This window comes from Corylus avellana, chromosome 10 (assembly GCF_965113065.1).
Source record: "Corylus avellana chromosome 10, dhCorAvel1.hap1.2, whole genome shotgun sequence".
Lineage (NCBI taxonomy): Eukaryota > Viridiplantae > Streptophyta > Magnoliopsida > Fagales > Betulaceae > Corylus > Corylus avellana.
Genome location: NC_142499.1, coordinates 19,431,791 through 19,447,378, shown reverse-complemented (window position 1 = coordinate 19,447,378; position 15,588 = coordinate 19,431,791). Strand labels below are relative to the sequence as shown.

The 15,588-nt window shown below is 35.5% G+C and overlaps 1 protein-coding gene across 3 annotated transcripts; it reads left to right on the top strand.

Annotated features, from left to right (window-relative positions):
* Window positions 1-9,301, top strand: EMB2730 (Ribonuclease II/R family protein). Of its 3 annotated transcripts, none has more exons than XR_009441287.2 (15): window positions 1-455; window positions 643-802; window positions 938-1,051; window positions 1,155-1,232; window positions 1,311-1,442; window positions 2,316-2,537; window positions 2,757-2,939; window positions 3,511-3,573; window positions 3,655-3,761; window positions 3,840-3,989; window positions 4,597-4,756; window positions 5,650-6,045; window positions 6,167-6,391; window positions 7,541-8,076; window positions 8,658-9,301. XR_009441287.2 is itself a non-coding variant. In XM_059606474.2 (14 exons), the coding sequence occupies exons 1-14, from the start codon at window positions 187-189 to the stop codon at window positions 7,658-7,660; spliced, it is 2,379 nt and encodes a 792-aa protein (XP_059462457.2). In that variant the 5' UTR covers window positions 1-186; the 3' UTR covers window positions 7,661-8,306. The 3 variants fall into 3 exon arrangements, 1 of the variants encoding a protein (XP_059462457.2); XR_009441286.2 differs by lacking the exon at window positions 8,658-9,301 and having other exon boundaries at window positions 7,541-7,725; window positions 7,820-8,306; XM_059606474.2 differs by lacking the exon at window positions 8,658-9,301 and having other exon boundaries at window positions 7,541-8,306.
* The last annotated feature ends 6,287 nt before the right edge of the window (window positions 9,302-15,588 follow it).

The window sequence follows — 15,588 nt, the reverse complement described above, 5'->3', positions numbered from 1 at the left end:
CACCAGCTTAGCTTTATCGTCGACAAGCAGCGCAGAAGCTCGCTCGCTCGCGTTGCTCTCTCTCACAAACTCTTTCAGAGCAAACAAATCCTCTCGCTCCTTCTCAAACGGCCCTAGGTTTTCCTTTCTCTCAATCTTCCTTCACCGCATGAAACCCTAAGGACTGGGCTTTTCTTCCAGACAAAGATGGCTGTTCGAGCCGTTAACAGCTGCGCTATCTTTCGCTCCGCTTCGTCTCCTCCTCTCTCCGCGGTCCGGTGCCGATTGTACAGTTTCAGCACCTTTCCGCTTCGCCGCTACTGCAAATTGGGATTCCGGTTCTCGATATTGCGGCCCGATCGGAAGTTTTTCGGCCATGCCGGTGTTCGGAGCTGTTCGGTTCACAGTCTCGTCGAGAGCGTCATGGAAGAGCTCGAATTCATGCGCAAGAGGAAGAGAGTTTGCGCTGCCTCCAAGTAGGTTTCTTATAAACTAAATCTTTCCTTAATTGCGGTTACGTTGTTTTATTACGATTCTAGAAGAAATTTGGATATGAACTGTTTGATTTCCGAGAAATTATTCATTTTCATCATTTCCAATTCTCTCTTGGTAGTTTCCGAGCATATACTTACAGATAATATATAACGAAAACGAATATATCAGAATTGGATTAACGAGCAGCGGAGAGCTTCTTGAAGATAAGCTATCAAACCGAGCACTAGAGAAAGGGTTGCTGCTGGAGTTCAAGAAGGATTCTGATAGGGTCTTGCTGGCAGTTGCTCAGAGACCTGACGGGAAGAAGAACTGGATGGTGTATGATCAGGTTCTAGTCGAAACAACTAATGCGGCATGTTGAATAGGTTGCTAGGTGTTGGAACTCATTGTTTCTTGAATCAAATGCATCAGAAGTCTTAGGCTTTCCAGTTTATCTAACTAGTTCTTGATCTTCCAAGGGCAGAATGGTGTCACATCCTCCATCAAACCTCAACAAATTACATACATTGTTCCAGGCATTGAGAATTTCGATCACATGGAGATTTTGGATTTTGTTCAGAGAGCACAGGATAACTTGGTTTGTTCTTGCTTACGAAAGGATAGCTACACATTTTTCATTTGTTTTTTCTGTTTCATTGTTTGTGTTACAAATGAAGTCAGTATTTGTTGATTTGGTGCAGGATCCAGCACTGCTTGAGTTTGCTTGGGTTGAGCTTCTAGAAAAAAATAAGTCGGTGACAACCGAAGAATTAGCAGAGGTATTGACTTTTTTAGGTTGTCCAATTTCTATGTCATCACTCTGATGCTCTCCAATGACCTTATAGCTTATTAAACAGATGATTTTTGGTTGTGCGGAGCCTCTTGAGAGCTATTGTACCCATCTTTTGTTATCAAAAGATGAAATATACTTTAGTGTGCTGGAGACAAAAGGTTCACGTTCTTTATATGGGCCTCGACCTACTGTGCAGGTACATGTTAGATTTGGCTTCAACACACACACACACACACATATATATAGTCTGTGTTAATTGAATTATTTGGCTCAACTATAAATTGGTAGGGCTACAATAACGAAGGACTAGATTATAATTTTTTGGTTTTTTTCTGCCACTGGTTGATGTTGCTCCCTTTTGAGCAGCTGGACATTTTCTGCTTTTCTGGCAGATAGGAAGACCCTTTTTTCAATGTTTTCATCTTAGTATGAGAAATGTTTTACTTATCAAAAAAAATAGTATGAGAAACGTTTTACCATGTTCACTCTTAGTTAGAACTGTCATTTATTGGGGTTGGGGCTGGTTAAGATTTGGTTGAGGTTAAAACTTAAATGATTTGTACATGAGACTTTTGTCAGGATTTAGCCAAAAATTTCTGTCCATTAGCCAACCAAATATAACTTTATATCAAATTTTAAAATCATCATGCTTTCAAATCTGCATTAGGTTAATTTTGGTTACCCGAAGCCAGCTCATTTAAAGAAACACCTTCCTGATCCTGATTAACTCAGTTGTTTCGGGTTGGTTGGCATATAAAGAATTGGACTTGCCAACTCTTATGTTGAAAATATTTCTCTTCTTCATCCTGTTTAACTGATGTTCTCTCTTTTGAACTGCTTTTCATCATTGTGTTTGCTACTATACAATGTGCTGAAACCAGGTCTGGTATTGTATTAATGATGCTTTGCCCTGTGTTACATCTTTGTTTTATAAATTCTTGAATTATCATATATAAAAAATAGTGGGAGTTTAATCAGTCAGCAGAGTGACAAAATTTACAATGATTAATTGCTTCCTTTCATTTCAGTAATTCTAATAAGATGGTATCCCATTTGTTTGGAAAACTAGGTAGAAGAACTTTCACGTAGGAAGCTTGCTAAGGAGGCTGCTGAGAAAGAACTGCAGGAGTTTGTACAATTATTGAAATCTGCTAAGGCAATGCCTTCTGAAGCTAAACTTCCCAAATCTTCTTGGATGGTTGAAGAGAAAATTAGACACAAAATTGAATCTCTAGAATCTTATGCCATTGATGCCTGCAAAGACGACGACCAAAAGAAAACAGCTGGGATGGTAACATGTCTAACTTGACTGTGTTTATTATAGTTTTGCATGTGAATTTATATTTCTTCTGTCCTAAATTGATTGGCTGATCAAGATGAGTCCTTCCATTAACTAATGTAGAAAGTTTTAGCTTGAACCAATGATCTTTGATGTTTCTGAAATGCTATGTATATCCACTGCATACCCAATTTGTTATTCTTTTGTATAACGTGCCTTTCTTCTTCTCAGATCCTCAAGGCAATGGGACTTGTGAGAACAGCATCAACAGCTGTAAATCTCCTTATAGATATTGGTTATTTTTCTGTACATGTCAATCTTGATCTCTTAAAGTTCAATATTTCTACTGATCATTCGGACGAGATAATATCAGCTGCTGAAAGTCTTTTGTTGGAGTCATCTGATCCAGATGAGGTAAGCCTGCTTTCTGGTCTACAAATAATTCTAAAATATCTGTGCAAGAATTATATTGTTGAATACTCCCTCTGTCCCAAAATAGATGAGGTGCTTGCCTTTCTGGGCTGTCCTAAAATATATGAGAATTGAAAATGAAAGAACTACCCATTTAACTTTTTATATTAGCCTTAAACTTGAATCCACCTTAATTTCACATTTGAATCCACATTTCTTGACTCAACTAAGGGCATTTTAGGAAGGATATTACTTTTATTTTGTTTCACTACAATTCCTGCCATTTGTAAACTTCTATGTATTTTGGGATGGATGGGGTGTCAGGTTTGTATGAATGATCATCCATGCTCTTAGAAAATCATTACAAGGAAATTTTGAGATTCAATTTTTCAAAATTTTGAAATTTTGACTGTAGTTAATCAATCCTTCTGTGCAGTCAAGAGACTTTCCTGTTTGCTTTTTAACAACTAAACCCTGTGGGAAAAAAGATTCAGTATTGGGTGATATCTGAGTTCTTTTATTAGACTTTCAGGATCTCTTGTTACTATATGCTTATTTGATGCTCTGTCTTTAGAATGATAGAAAAGATCTCACTCACTTAAAGGTTTACGCCATTGATGTTGATGAGGCTGACGAGGTAATACATTTTTTTTCTACTCTCAGTGAAGTTACTGGCATAATATGGTGTCTAATGGCTAACTGAGTAAATTATATGTAGCTTGATGATGCCCTGAGTGCAACAAGGTTGCAAGATGGCCGGATTAAGATCTGGATACATGTTGCAGATGCAACAAGATTTGTGCAACCTGGGAGCAAAGTAGACAGGTAGCTTTTGAGATATTATAAGAGATGTTAGTTAATTCTTGTCCTATACTCATATTTGATATCATTCACTTTGCGTAGGGAGGCAATGAGAAGAGGAACTTCTATATTCTTGCCAACTGCCACTTATCCAATGTTTCCAGAGAAACTTGCCATGGAGGGAATGAGTTTGAAACAAGGAGAGATCTGCAATGCTGTTACAGTATCTGTTGTGCTGCGTTCTGATGGCAGGTAAACCTTTTAGTTTATTGGCATGTTTTCTTTCAAAGTTAGTAAAAATTTAACATTACTTTGTCTATAGGACTTATAAGATTGTGGGCCCACTTGTTTGTATCTTTTGGCCATAAAATCCTACCTAGAAATATCCTTGCTGAGTTTTTATGGGGAATGTCCTCTGGAACTTGAACGAGTCCATTTGTTCTACACTGGCTCTGTGATGAGTTAATTATGTTTGCGAGTTACCAAAAAAAAAAAAGAAAAAAGAAGAAAGTATGTGATGTTATTTATTCCATGCGCTGGTAATTGTTTGTGATGAGGGAATTTTAGGAATTTAGGAGATCCCGCATTACTATAATTTTCTGATGAAACACGTGTTTAAGTTGCTGTTTGGAATACAATTGTTACAATCTTCTTAGGACGCGTGAATATGACCTTAGAGTTTTTGAGGTTGTTGCCCTGATATGTGTGACATTTAAAAATTTTGAGTCCTCTTATCATCATTAAGATCAACGTATTTTACTCTTGGTGGACCTGGAGATATACGCATATGGAAGCTACACGCATCTGAAGATGATTTCTTACAAATGATATTTGCTTCACACTCTATATGCTTTTGTAGCATTGCGGAGTACTCAGTGGACAACTCAATAATCAAACCCACTTATATGCTGACATACGAGAGTGCATCTGAGCTGCTTCATTTGAACCTGGAAGAGGAGGTTGAACTGAAAATTCTATCCGAGGCAGCAACTTTACGGTCTCAGTGGCGACAACAACAGGTTATAATCAGATGAATTCAACTCTAAAAGAATCCACAGTTCATTAAGGTTCTAAGAAATCTGTTGGTGGTTCCAAATATCCATGGACTCTGAGGAAGCTTGCTATGGTATGAGTTAAAATCCATGTAGAATCCAAAGAAGTTCATGAATATTCAAAAAGAAAAAAAGAAAAACTCGTATATACAAGCACTCTGATTTAACATAGATACATTTCACAGTTTTGAATTGAGAATGTTGCTTCCACATCCATAGCTTACACTTAACTGAGGGATGTAACATATATGTATTTTATTCTGTGCTTTTCCACACTATATGATGAATTTACAGTACAAGATATTCACGGTCGAATATGCATTCATATGAAGTACATATGTCTATTTTATTCTGTGCTTTTCCACACTATATGATGAATTTACAGTACACGATATTCACAGTCGAATATGCATTCAGATGAAGCACAAATTATATATTTCTTTTAGTTAAGATCATAAGAAGTCATGAAAGGATTAGATCTATTGTGATTTGATTAGAGGCTAATAGATGATATCTTAGTCGTGGTAACATGCACTAAACTTTGGATGACAAGCATTCGAGATTGTATTTATCCAGGGAGCTGCGTTGTACTTCAAACTACATCCTTTTTGCCACTCAAGGGTTCTAGAAAGTTTCGTAAACTTTGGATGACAAGCACTCGAGATTGTATTTATCCAGGGAGCTGCGTTGCACTTCAAACTACGTCCTTTTTGCCACTCAAGGGTTCTAGAAAGTTTCGTAAAAAGATTGGATAAAATAAGATTCCATCTTGTACACTTTGGATGGGGTCTTTTACACCACATAATTTGTCTGATCACCTCTCTTTCTTCTGTGACATTGATTTTTTATGGATTTTTCAGGGTGGAGTTGACACAGCCACATTAGACACACGCATCAAGGTGGCTAACCCAGATGATCCAGAGCCTATTATCAATCTTTACGTCGAAAACCAAGCAGACCCTGCAATGCGACTGGTCTCTGAGATGATGATACTCTGTGGGGAAGTTATAGCCACATTTGGTTGTTGCAATAACATTCCCTTACCCTACAGAGGACAGCCCCAGTCAAATATTGATCTATCTGCATTTGCACATCTTCCAGAGGGACCCGTTAGGAGCTTTGCCATTGTTAAAGTAATGCGTGCTGCTGAAATTGATTTCAGGAAGCCTATACGCCATGGGATTATGGGACTTCCTGGTTATGTTCAGTTTACATCTCCTATTCGTAGATATATGGATCTTCTTGCACATTATCAGGTTCATTTTGTTTGGTCCTGTCATAGCATATGAATGTCCTATGTGTATGTACATTGACGATTCTGTTTTTTTTTTTTTTTTTTTTTTTTTGACATTTTTATAAATTCCTGTGTACGGGCAGGTCAAAGCATATCTTAGGGGTGAATCTCTTCCTTTCTCAGCCGGTCAGCTAGAAGGGATTGCATCAAGTGTAAACATGCACTCTAGAGTAGCAAAGAGGCTATTTGGCAGTAGTCTCCGGTATTGGATATTAGAATACTTTAGAAGGCAACCAAAAGGAAGAAGATATCGTGCATTGATCCTGAGATTCATTAAAGATCGGGTTGCAGCCTTATTGTTAGTTGAGGTACGCTTTTATTTGTTAGGGTGATTGCATCCTTCAAAAATCTTTCTTATACATTATGTCAAGTAGTGCAAAAGTGTTTGAAGTTTTTTAGGGTGATTGGACTATAAAGAGTATAGGCCATGGTAACGCTCTTGCCATTGTTGGGACAGAAATTCGCTAACTTGATTTGACGGTGGTGCAAATAAATAGTATAAACCCCTCCTAAAGTCACACTGGAGATGCAGGACTGAGGTTTACGAGATGAAGCTGAGAAAGATATTTGGTGATGATGTGAACATAGAAACCAATGTGAACATATAAACCTTCGCCTCAATGATGAGTAACTTTAACTCATCCAGGCTCAGGTCTACTTGCTTAACTGGTTTCATCAATTTTTGTTGCCTTCGCACGTCAAAATGCAATCATCAGCTGGCTGATCTCAATTTGGTTGTTCAACCAGCTGACTGTGCTCATCTTTGATGCTCTTTAGGCATATAAATATTATAAACAATCACACAAACTGAGCCTGGGGGATTGCTTATATTATCTCTTTAGAGAGCTTTAATTATCTTTTCTGCCTCAGCCCAGACGCCATCATAACCTTATTTTCCCCACAATCTCAATTTCACTCCATGCTATTCGACATTTCCTCTCTTTTACGCATAGTTCCTGATTGAATGAGACAAGTATGTTCCAATCTTTCTCTAAACATGTATTGTCGCACCTCCAGCCATTACGATTAAATGCTATTATATAATGAATTAATATTTCACCGCACCACTCTAAACAAATTTTCAAACTGATACTATCGCCCATGCCCTTGGTGTAAGTTTTATATTAAAAGTAGTAGAAATTGGAAATAAACATTTCATCTGTATTAGCCAAGAAGAAGAAGATGCAGAAGTAGAAGCAGAATATGCAATTACAGGACAGGGCATCATACATAAATTGCAGCATCCATGAGGTCTTTATGGCTTTCGTCTCTGTAGCATGTTTATCTTTGTATGTTGTTTTTCCCTTCCCACCTCAACCTCTTTTTTTAGTTTATTTATTTGATTTGAAATTCTAAAGCTTTTGCAGTTTCCATCACAGATTGGATCGCCTCGCAACTACAATGGAATATATATATATATATATATTTTTTTCTGAATCAATATTCAATCTTTGCAGGTGGGATTTCAAGCTTCTTTATCGGTCTCTGTGGGATCACAGATTGGAGATGAAGTAGTAGTTCGAGTCGAAGAAGCTCATCCACGTGACGACTTTCTTGAGCTTAAGGAGGTTATTTGAGGGATACAAAGAGATTCTTTTGGCTGGAACTTATCATCAAAGAAGCGTTTTTTCCCATATACCGGGTTTGTATTACTTGCACCAACACCAAAGTTGGTCTTTGCTGATATTTTGGGAGAATGAGAATTTACTTGCCGTAGCTTCATTGTTTTGTTACAGAATGATTATAACCTCTGCAACCTTTAGAAGTGCTGAGACATACTGTCAAACAGCCAAAACATCACTTTTCAAGAAGAATGTTCATAAACATCGCCATCTGCAGAAGCGACTGCCCGTGTTGTGTTCCATGACAAGCATACATTGATTCAAATTCCATCTCTATGTCGAACCATGTCCCAGAAACCACAAATCTGATGGATCAAGAATAGCTTCAAGGCATTTCTCGTTCTGTAGATTTTGATTGATACATGGCTAAGGTGGGTTGGTCATTTATTTCTGTATGTTGATTTTGTTCTTCAATGCTGATCTATACAAAGGAGACCTCTCAGTGGCTCACTGTAGTCATGTATACCATATATTATATCTCTGTTAGTGTAGCCCCAAGTGAAAGTAACAATATGGTATATCAAGTTTTTATCACTTTCTTCTCTTGTATCCCAAAAGAAGAAAAAAGCTAATATACCTTCTATCACAAATTTCATACGAATTACATTAGCAGACTGATATGAGTTTTGCTCGAGTGTTCTGTTTTCTAGGTGAGAGTAAAACTGGCATTTCATTTGCTTAATTGCCTGTTGCCATATGCGAGGCTGGGATTGGCAATTTTCTTGGCTTATTTTTTTATGCTCTATTTATTTCGGCGTTAAATATTTTTTAAAAAAATATATTTTTATATTTTTCGGTGTTTGGTGTAACTGAAAATAATAGTAAATTGAAAATATTTTCAGTTTGACTAAAAAAGCTTATTTAGTTTTGATAAATGATTTTCAATTTTTAATTTCATAAATTATTTTTTGAGTTTTGATTTTTTCCTTCTCAAATTGTTGAATCTTTGCAGGAGGTTGCTGGAAGTTGCAAACTGATTTTTGTCGTCCCTCATTTTTCATACGTGGAAAAATTAAAAAAATATTTTCTGAAAAAGAACATTTTACGGATCCGATAATCTAACAAGAGAGGAACCAATAGCTTCCAAGATCCCTGGTGTAGGTGTCAGTATCGATAACACTTTAGCTTGCTTTGGAACTGGGAATTACTCATGGAAGTTAAAAAGGTTGCCAACTGGATAGACTTGGGGCACTCGCTCTGATGCATCTCCTGTTGGAACTACAAGACGAGATTTATAATTTTGATGTGTGAAAATATTATTTGTGTAGAAAACGTCATCTTGCAGATATACTGACCTCCGAAATTTTTGAAAATAGGGTAGACAATAGATTTTATGCCATAGACAAAACAACATGATTCGTCATCATAATGCCTAAACTGGTAGTACTGGCATATTCCTTAGCTTCATTTCCATTGAAACAGACAAAGGTAGTGATACAGGCATGAAAGAGATAGGGAGCTGGGGGGATTAATTCTGTCTATCAACGAAGGAATGATTAAAAGTCCTCACAGGCTCTGGGAAATCGATAGTATATTGGGAAATGGCAGTGGCAGGGGCACATTGAACAATCGCCAGAATATCACGAGATTCACTCCACAAGATCTTTCATGAGAAACAAATTTCAGTTAATAATTCTTTTAGGGTTTCACATGATTTAGAACTTGCATCAAAAGTTGCAATAGATGATGATGATGATGGGATGGGCTAGGATTTGCTGATCCGGGTGTACTAACACATGACCCCGAGTGGCCACCCAGTACAGCACCTTTGTCACCATTTTGTGGAGCTAATTGCTTTTGAGTTTTGACCTGTTAGGCTGGCATGATGAGTTTTGAGAGGTAGTTAGTCGGTAGTTGTGGTTGTTGCCCCTCAAGGATTGAGGTCTCTCAATTTTAAAGAAATACAAGAATATGTAATTCCTTGGATGAAGAATGAGCAGCCCAAATCGAGCTATGTCAACATTCAAAGGAAGAGAAAAAAAATTCAACAGATGGTCGGCCAAGACTGCTCGGGATAGCCACCCCAATGAAACTGGTTGAGGTTGGTCGATCGAGTAATGCTATTTAGTAGGACTGTTATGCGACAGTCATATAACTTGATAATGTAGCAATGAAAATCAATCCTTAGATTAATGTTCGTAAAAAAAAATAATGATTTAATAGTCGTATAATACTCTATTAAATAGCATTACTCTACTCAACCACCCCTCAACTCCCTTGGTGTCAATATACTTACTAAATCCATACATTTAAGACACTCATTCTCCATTAACCAAGCGGGCACTTGGTGTCAATTGGGTTTTCTCCTATATATCTATAGATGTTAGCATACATAGTTACATGAAAATAAACAAATGAACTAGTATCTCTTTGACTTGTGGGAGCATATACCTCTTCATATATGATATATTGAGTGAGATACCATTTAAGCAATGAATACCCAAAGCTTAAATTTATGAATATGATATGTCAACTCTTGTAACTACTATTTCATTTTTATAGGCTCTAACCTACCATCAATAAAAATAAATAAAAAATTAAAAAAAAAAAAAATCTATTTAGTAAACTTCTGTTTAACTGTCATACAACTGAATGATGTGACAGTAAAAATAAACCACTCTCACATTATTCAGTTGTATGGCAATCATACAAAAGTTTATTAAATAACATTCTTCAACGCCAATATATATCAAACTATCACTCACTCCCTCTTAGTAATTAGTGTACTAACAAGACCCCAGTGGCCAACAAATGCAGTGCTGCTGCCACCATTTTGTGAGGCCAACTGCTTTGGTCCTGCATGTTAGGTATCAACAAATGTACTTAGGTCTGTAGTAGTGGTTGTTGGCCATCAAATAGGAGTCACTAGCTACCTACCTTTTGAGAGCCAGGGAGGAAGAACATCCTAATTGAAACTCAATTATTGGACGATGGCCCTTTAGAGGATCTCTAAGCAGATTGTGTACAATAATTTTCAAATTGTGTTAATTTAAGTTTAACTAATTAATATGACCCCAAAGTCACGTTCAATGGCTTGTGTTTTGCTTATCTAAAACACATATTTTTCTTTAATAGAGTATACGATAATTCATAGGTATTTTGTTTTGAACACGTGTCAGTTTATTTTAAACCAAAATAAAACACCACATTAATCTAGCCATTAAAATCCAAGAAAAAAGAATTTAGGACCACAAAAGAATATTCAAGGAAAACCGCAATCAGTACTTGAATGGTGTGAAAGCTACTGGCGACAACATTAATCGAAATATTAAGATGCCATCCTGCAAGAATTGACATAAGTTTCATTTCTTGTCGGCAATTTAATTAATTACTATGCCTTTTTAAATTCTCCTCTAGTAAGTTATATCAAATCCCAATTACCAAATTAATTTTATTGACATATTCATTAAAAAAATAAATAATCAGGAGTACTATCTTGAATCTTAGCTACGTACAAATTCCTCATAACTCACCCAAAAGGTGGTAACTTAATTGTGAGCAATTTGATTTCCAAATCTTCTCTAAAATTGAAATTTCCATGCCCCACATATCCTTTCTGCAGATCCTATGTTTGTAGTACGAGCCAAACTTCTGTCTTTGTCTTTGGCCCAATCACCGCCAACCAACTATTAATGCATTTGAATATATATATATATGAAAATCATGAAGCATGAGAGCCGTATTAATAGAGTTTGATAATTATGGTATGGTGATAATTAAACGTGGGGAATTGGGAGGATGATGCATGCGTCATTGTGGGTTGTTTCTATTTAGGCCATGATGATGATGATGATGATCACATGGATGCAGAGATTGATGGGTCATGAGTCATGAGGCAAACAAATCGAAGTCTCATGTGGTGTCTATTTGTCCCCCTTCAATAAGGTTGACGCACATGCAATTGTAGCTCCTTGCACTCTTGCTTCAAATACCCATGACAATATCCCTCGATCGATCCCTCTTTCTCATGTGGGAAGGATCCATTATTTCCATCTTCATGCTTTACCAACAAGTTTTGCCCATGTTAATCATGTTTTTTACACTTGTAACTACTTATTACAACCAATACAACCAATATTGCTTGATGCAGAAATTTATGGCAAATAATAAAATACAGAGAATTCTAGCAAAAGCAAGAAAGAGGAAGGAGACTGATAATGGTGCTTCGGTGTTTGTTAAAAGGAGACTGACAAATCGAATTTGCTAAAATTTTACTATTTATAATACAAATGTCTTTATTTATAGAAAAACTGAAGTAGGTGGGGAAAATACTAGTACGATAATCAAATATCCAACCCTAAATGATGAATATTCTTGCAAGAAAACATAATCAACCTATTATGAGAAAGAAAAAATATATATATATATATATACACTTGAATACAACTAGTTAGTGATCGATGGCTTGTATTAATTGTTGAGTAACAAGGGCTCCAAAATGCTCTCATGAAGCTTTGTCTAACTTTAAATTTTACTTTGCAGAGCATAATCATTAGTTTGATAATATATATTTTATATTATTAGTTTTGTAATGATTAAAATTGAAAAATCATTTCAAAATTTAAATCAAATTTAAAACTTGCAGGAGGCAATTAACATCGATCTTATAATTAATCTGAAGCATTAAAAAAAAAAAAAAATGGAAAGAATTCTCAAGCCTTACACTACAAGTACGGTCAACTATTCGATCATTCGATTACTGTGGCTCATTACTCGCCATAGAAAATTAAATACCCACAACCTTCTCTCACAAATACTAATTAATTGAATAAGAAAATCACATATACATATCTTTATGAATTTAAAAATAAAACTTTTGACAAATGAAAGCAAGAAGAGGATAAGTGTGCAGTGATACATAAGAAATGTTAAAAGTCTTCGACAGAAAGATAAAATATATATATATATATATATTATCAAAGTAAAAATGCATGTGAGATATATTCCTTGATCACAACAGCAAGTCGTTTTATAATGCTTCTCAAAAAAAAAAAAAAAAAATACGACTCACCGACAATTTTAAAAGCATTTGGCAATGCTTAAATTAAATTAAGAACATATCATGTTGGTACGGAACAATTGACTTTTAGGTACTATCCTTTTGCATGGAAGAGTTACAGAACCCGACCAAACTCATCAATTTTTAGTATATATAACACAATACAGTCATGTCTCATAAATCTAAGTGAGCTGTATACCATTCTCTTTGGCCCCCAGGCCAACTCACACCTAGCTATACCCAAGAAGATAATCTCGTGTACATGAAAAAACTTTGATTTTTAAATTCCAACATATATAGAGATGCCAATGCGGGAAAAGAATCCGTCATCGGTGAAGAGTCGGAGAGAAATTTTCATCTTAAACTTTTCTGTTGCTTTTTACGCTGATGTGTACGTCTATCTTTAAATGAAGAGTACAAAAAAATTTGATTTGTGTTGAATTTCTATAAAAGTTATTCCCAATATTGTATCAAAATTTAAACCAAAATTGGTTTTGATCCCAATTGAGAGAGATTAATATTGGAGTGAAAGCCCCACAAAAAAAGGACAATGTCTTGTAGCTGCAGCATGCTCACCGACTTTTTAAGAAAATATAGGAGCTCATGATTAGGGCTATCTTAGTAATTAGTGGGATGCATGCATTGTCCTCCATCGTTTAGGGTCTTTAATTAAGTCCACAAGTTATATATATGAACACTATTAACATTTAACAAACATACAAAATAATAATAATAATAGAATCTCATGTGAGTTTGGAATTTGGATCCCAAGAGGTGTATGCAAATTAAGTCAAAAGGACAGCTGAAAATCACCCACCATCCAAGATTATAGAATATATAAATGAAATCCCAGCAGCAATACATTCAGGGATGGAATTAAGAATTTTTATCGACAGACGCCAAAGTATGAATGAGAAATATATTAAAATAGAAGGTTAAAGAATGAATGATAAATATATGAATATTAAATATTAAATCAACATATAAAAAATAAAATTAGTATTTATTAAGTAAACCCTACCCTTAGCTCTACGAAAAAACGCATTATCCTCGTATGCATATTGCACTCTAGAAAACAATATGGATTTTGGGAAAAGACGTAGGGCATTTTAATTCATGGATTTGGGGCATTATGGACGTATGGATTTTTCTTGTTTGAGAGGCACAAAGTATTCTTAAAAAATTTGGACTGTTTTTATTTGTCTAGGCCAAACATAAAATTGTGAATTGACTGCTTTCTTTTAAGTTCACAGCCAAGTTAAAAGATTTTGTTTTAAATGCAAATTTTTAAAGTAAAATTAATTAAAAAAAAATTGTAAAACTGGGGTGGCCATGGCCCATCCCGGTTTGTGCATAGCTTCGTCTCTGGCTAGCCAATAATAATAATAATAAAAATGGTAAAGTCCATTAACCTCTTCAAACTATCACCCCAATGACAATCTACCCTCTAAACTACCAAAACAATGACAATGTACCTCCAATTTAAAAAAAAAAAAAAAAAAAAAAACAAAATTACTCTTACTAAAATAAAAATAAAAATACTAAATTTAAAATTTTAAGGGTATTTTTGTCTTATTAAAAATTTTATAAGGGTAATTTCGTCATTTTGCTAGCATTTTAGGGTACATTGTCATTGTTTTGGTAGTTTGGTAGGTAAATTGTCGTAATTAATAATTTGGGGGTAGATTGTCATTGAGGTGGTAGTTTGAGGAAGTTAAGAAAATTTTACCCTTAAAAAAAAAAAAAAAAAAAAAAAAAAGAGAGAGATATTGGAGACCCATAGGCCATAATAATCTATATATTTCTTTTTTTCTTGTGTGTCATAGCCGTGTGAAATAAGGTAAAATGGATAAAAATGGAATCATCACATTCACATGCCTACGTGGAGATTGGTTCCGGTGGCGATATTGGTGTCACGTTCACATGTCTTTGGCAAAATCGGCATGCATGGTTGGTGCTGTGTGGTTGAAGCACACTTCATTGCGTTTGCTGATGTGGCCGATTCGCTAGATCTGGTTGGTCGTTGAGTGGGACACCTTCCAACCTTTTTACCTAGCTAGGCCTTACGTGTCAAACTGCACCCACCTTATCAACTATTTCACCGCCTTCGATTCCGATGAACACGTGGCACCGGTGCCGAGACTGAATATCGACCGATCATTGACGAATGAGAATATATATTAGCAAAAATTGGTGCAATGTGAAAGCAACACGAGTGTCCCCCGTGTGACGCGTGTCATATATTGCATCAAACATATTCTGGTTAATTAAAATTAAGATTTAGTTGAAGGCTGAAAATGAAATAAAACGGTATGATTTTCTTATTATATATTTTCTATTTTGGCGGGTAAGTATTAATAGATTATTGTTATGGCTTATTGAGTGAAAGTTAAGCCGTTTTAATTCGAGCGCCTCCATCAGCTGGTGTAAGGAGGTACGGCCGGCAGGATAATAAATATAATATAAATAAAGACAAGAAAATGATATATATAAAATAGACTGTGAATTTATTTTTTTGAAAAAATTTTAGTATCAGGATCACGAGCATAACGCTCTTATATCATAGAGCAAAAAGTTCTAAAAAATTATAGTCGAAGCTACAAAGTTACAAATCATAAATGCTTACATAAAAATCAAACATTCAAGATCTATTTATGACATCAATTTCGTTAGTCTATGACTACTTTTCAGTTGTAACACCAGATCTGTTCTAAACAGAATCAACTCAATGCATAAGTAGCTCATCTTCTTCGCTCTGAAAACATATCACATCTACAATCCAAAAGTCTAGACAATCATTATTTAAACAAAAATACAGACAACAAAAAACAGAGAAAATTCAGCCTCAACAGAAAAACCGCCATAAAAGCACAGATTTGCTCCT

Excerpts from the sequence above, each read along its gene's own strand:
- EMB2730 (XM_059606474.2), top strand. The coding sequence starts at position 187 with ATGGCTGTTCGAGCCGTTAACAGCTGCGCTATCTTTCGCTCCGCTTCG. Across the intron at positions 803-937 it reads ACTGGATGGTGTATGATCAG|AATGGTGTCACATCCTCCAT; the intron begins GTTCTAGTCGAA and ends TTCCAAGGGCAG. Across the intron at positions 4,757-5,649 it reads CTCAGTGGCGACAACAACAG|GGTGGAGTTGACACAGCCAC; the intron begins GTTATAATCAGA and ends TGGATTTTTCAG.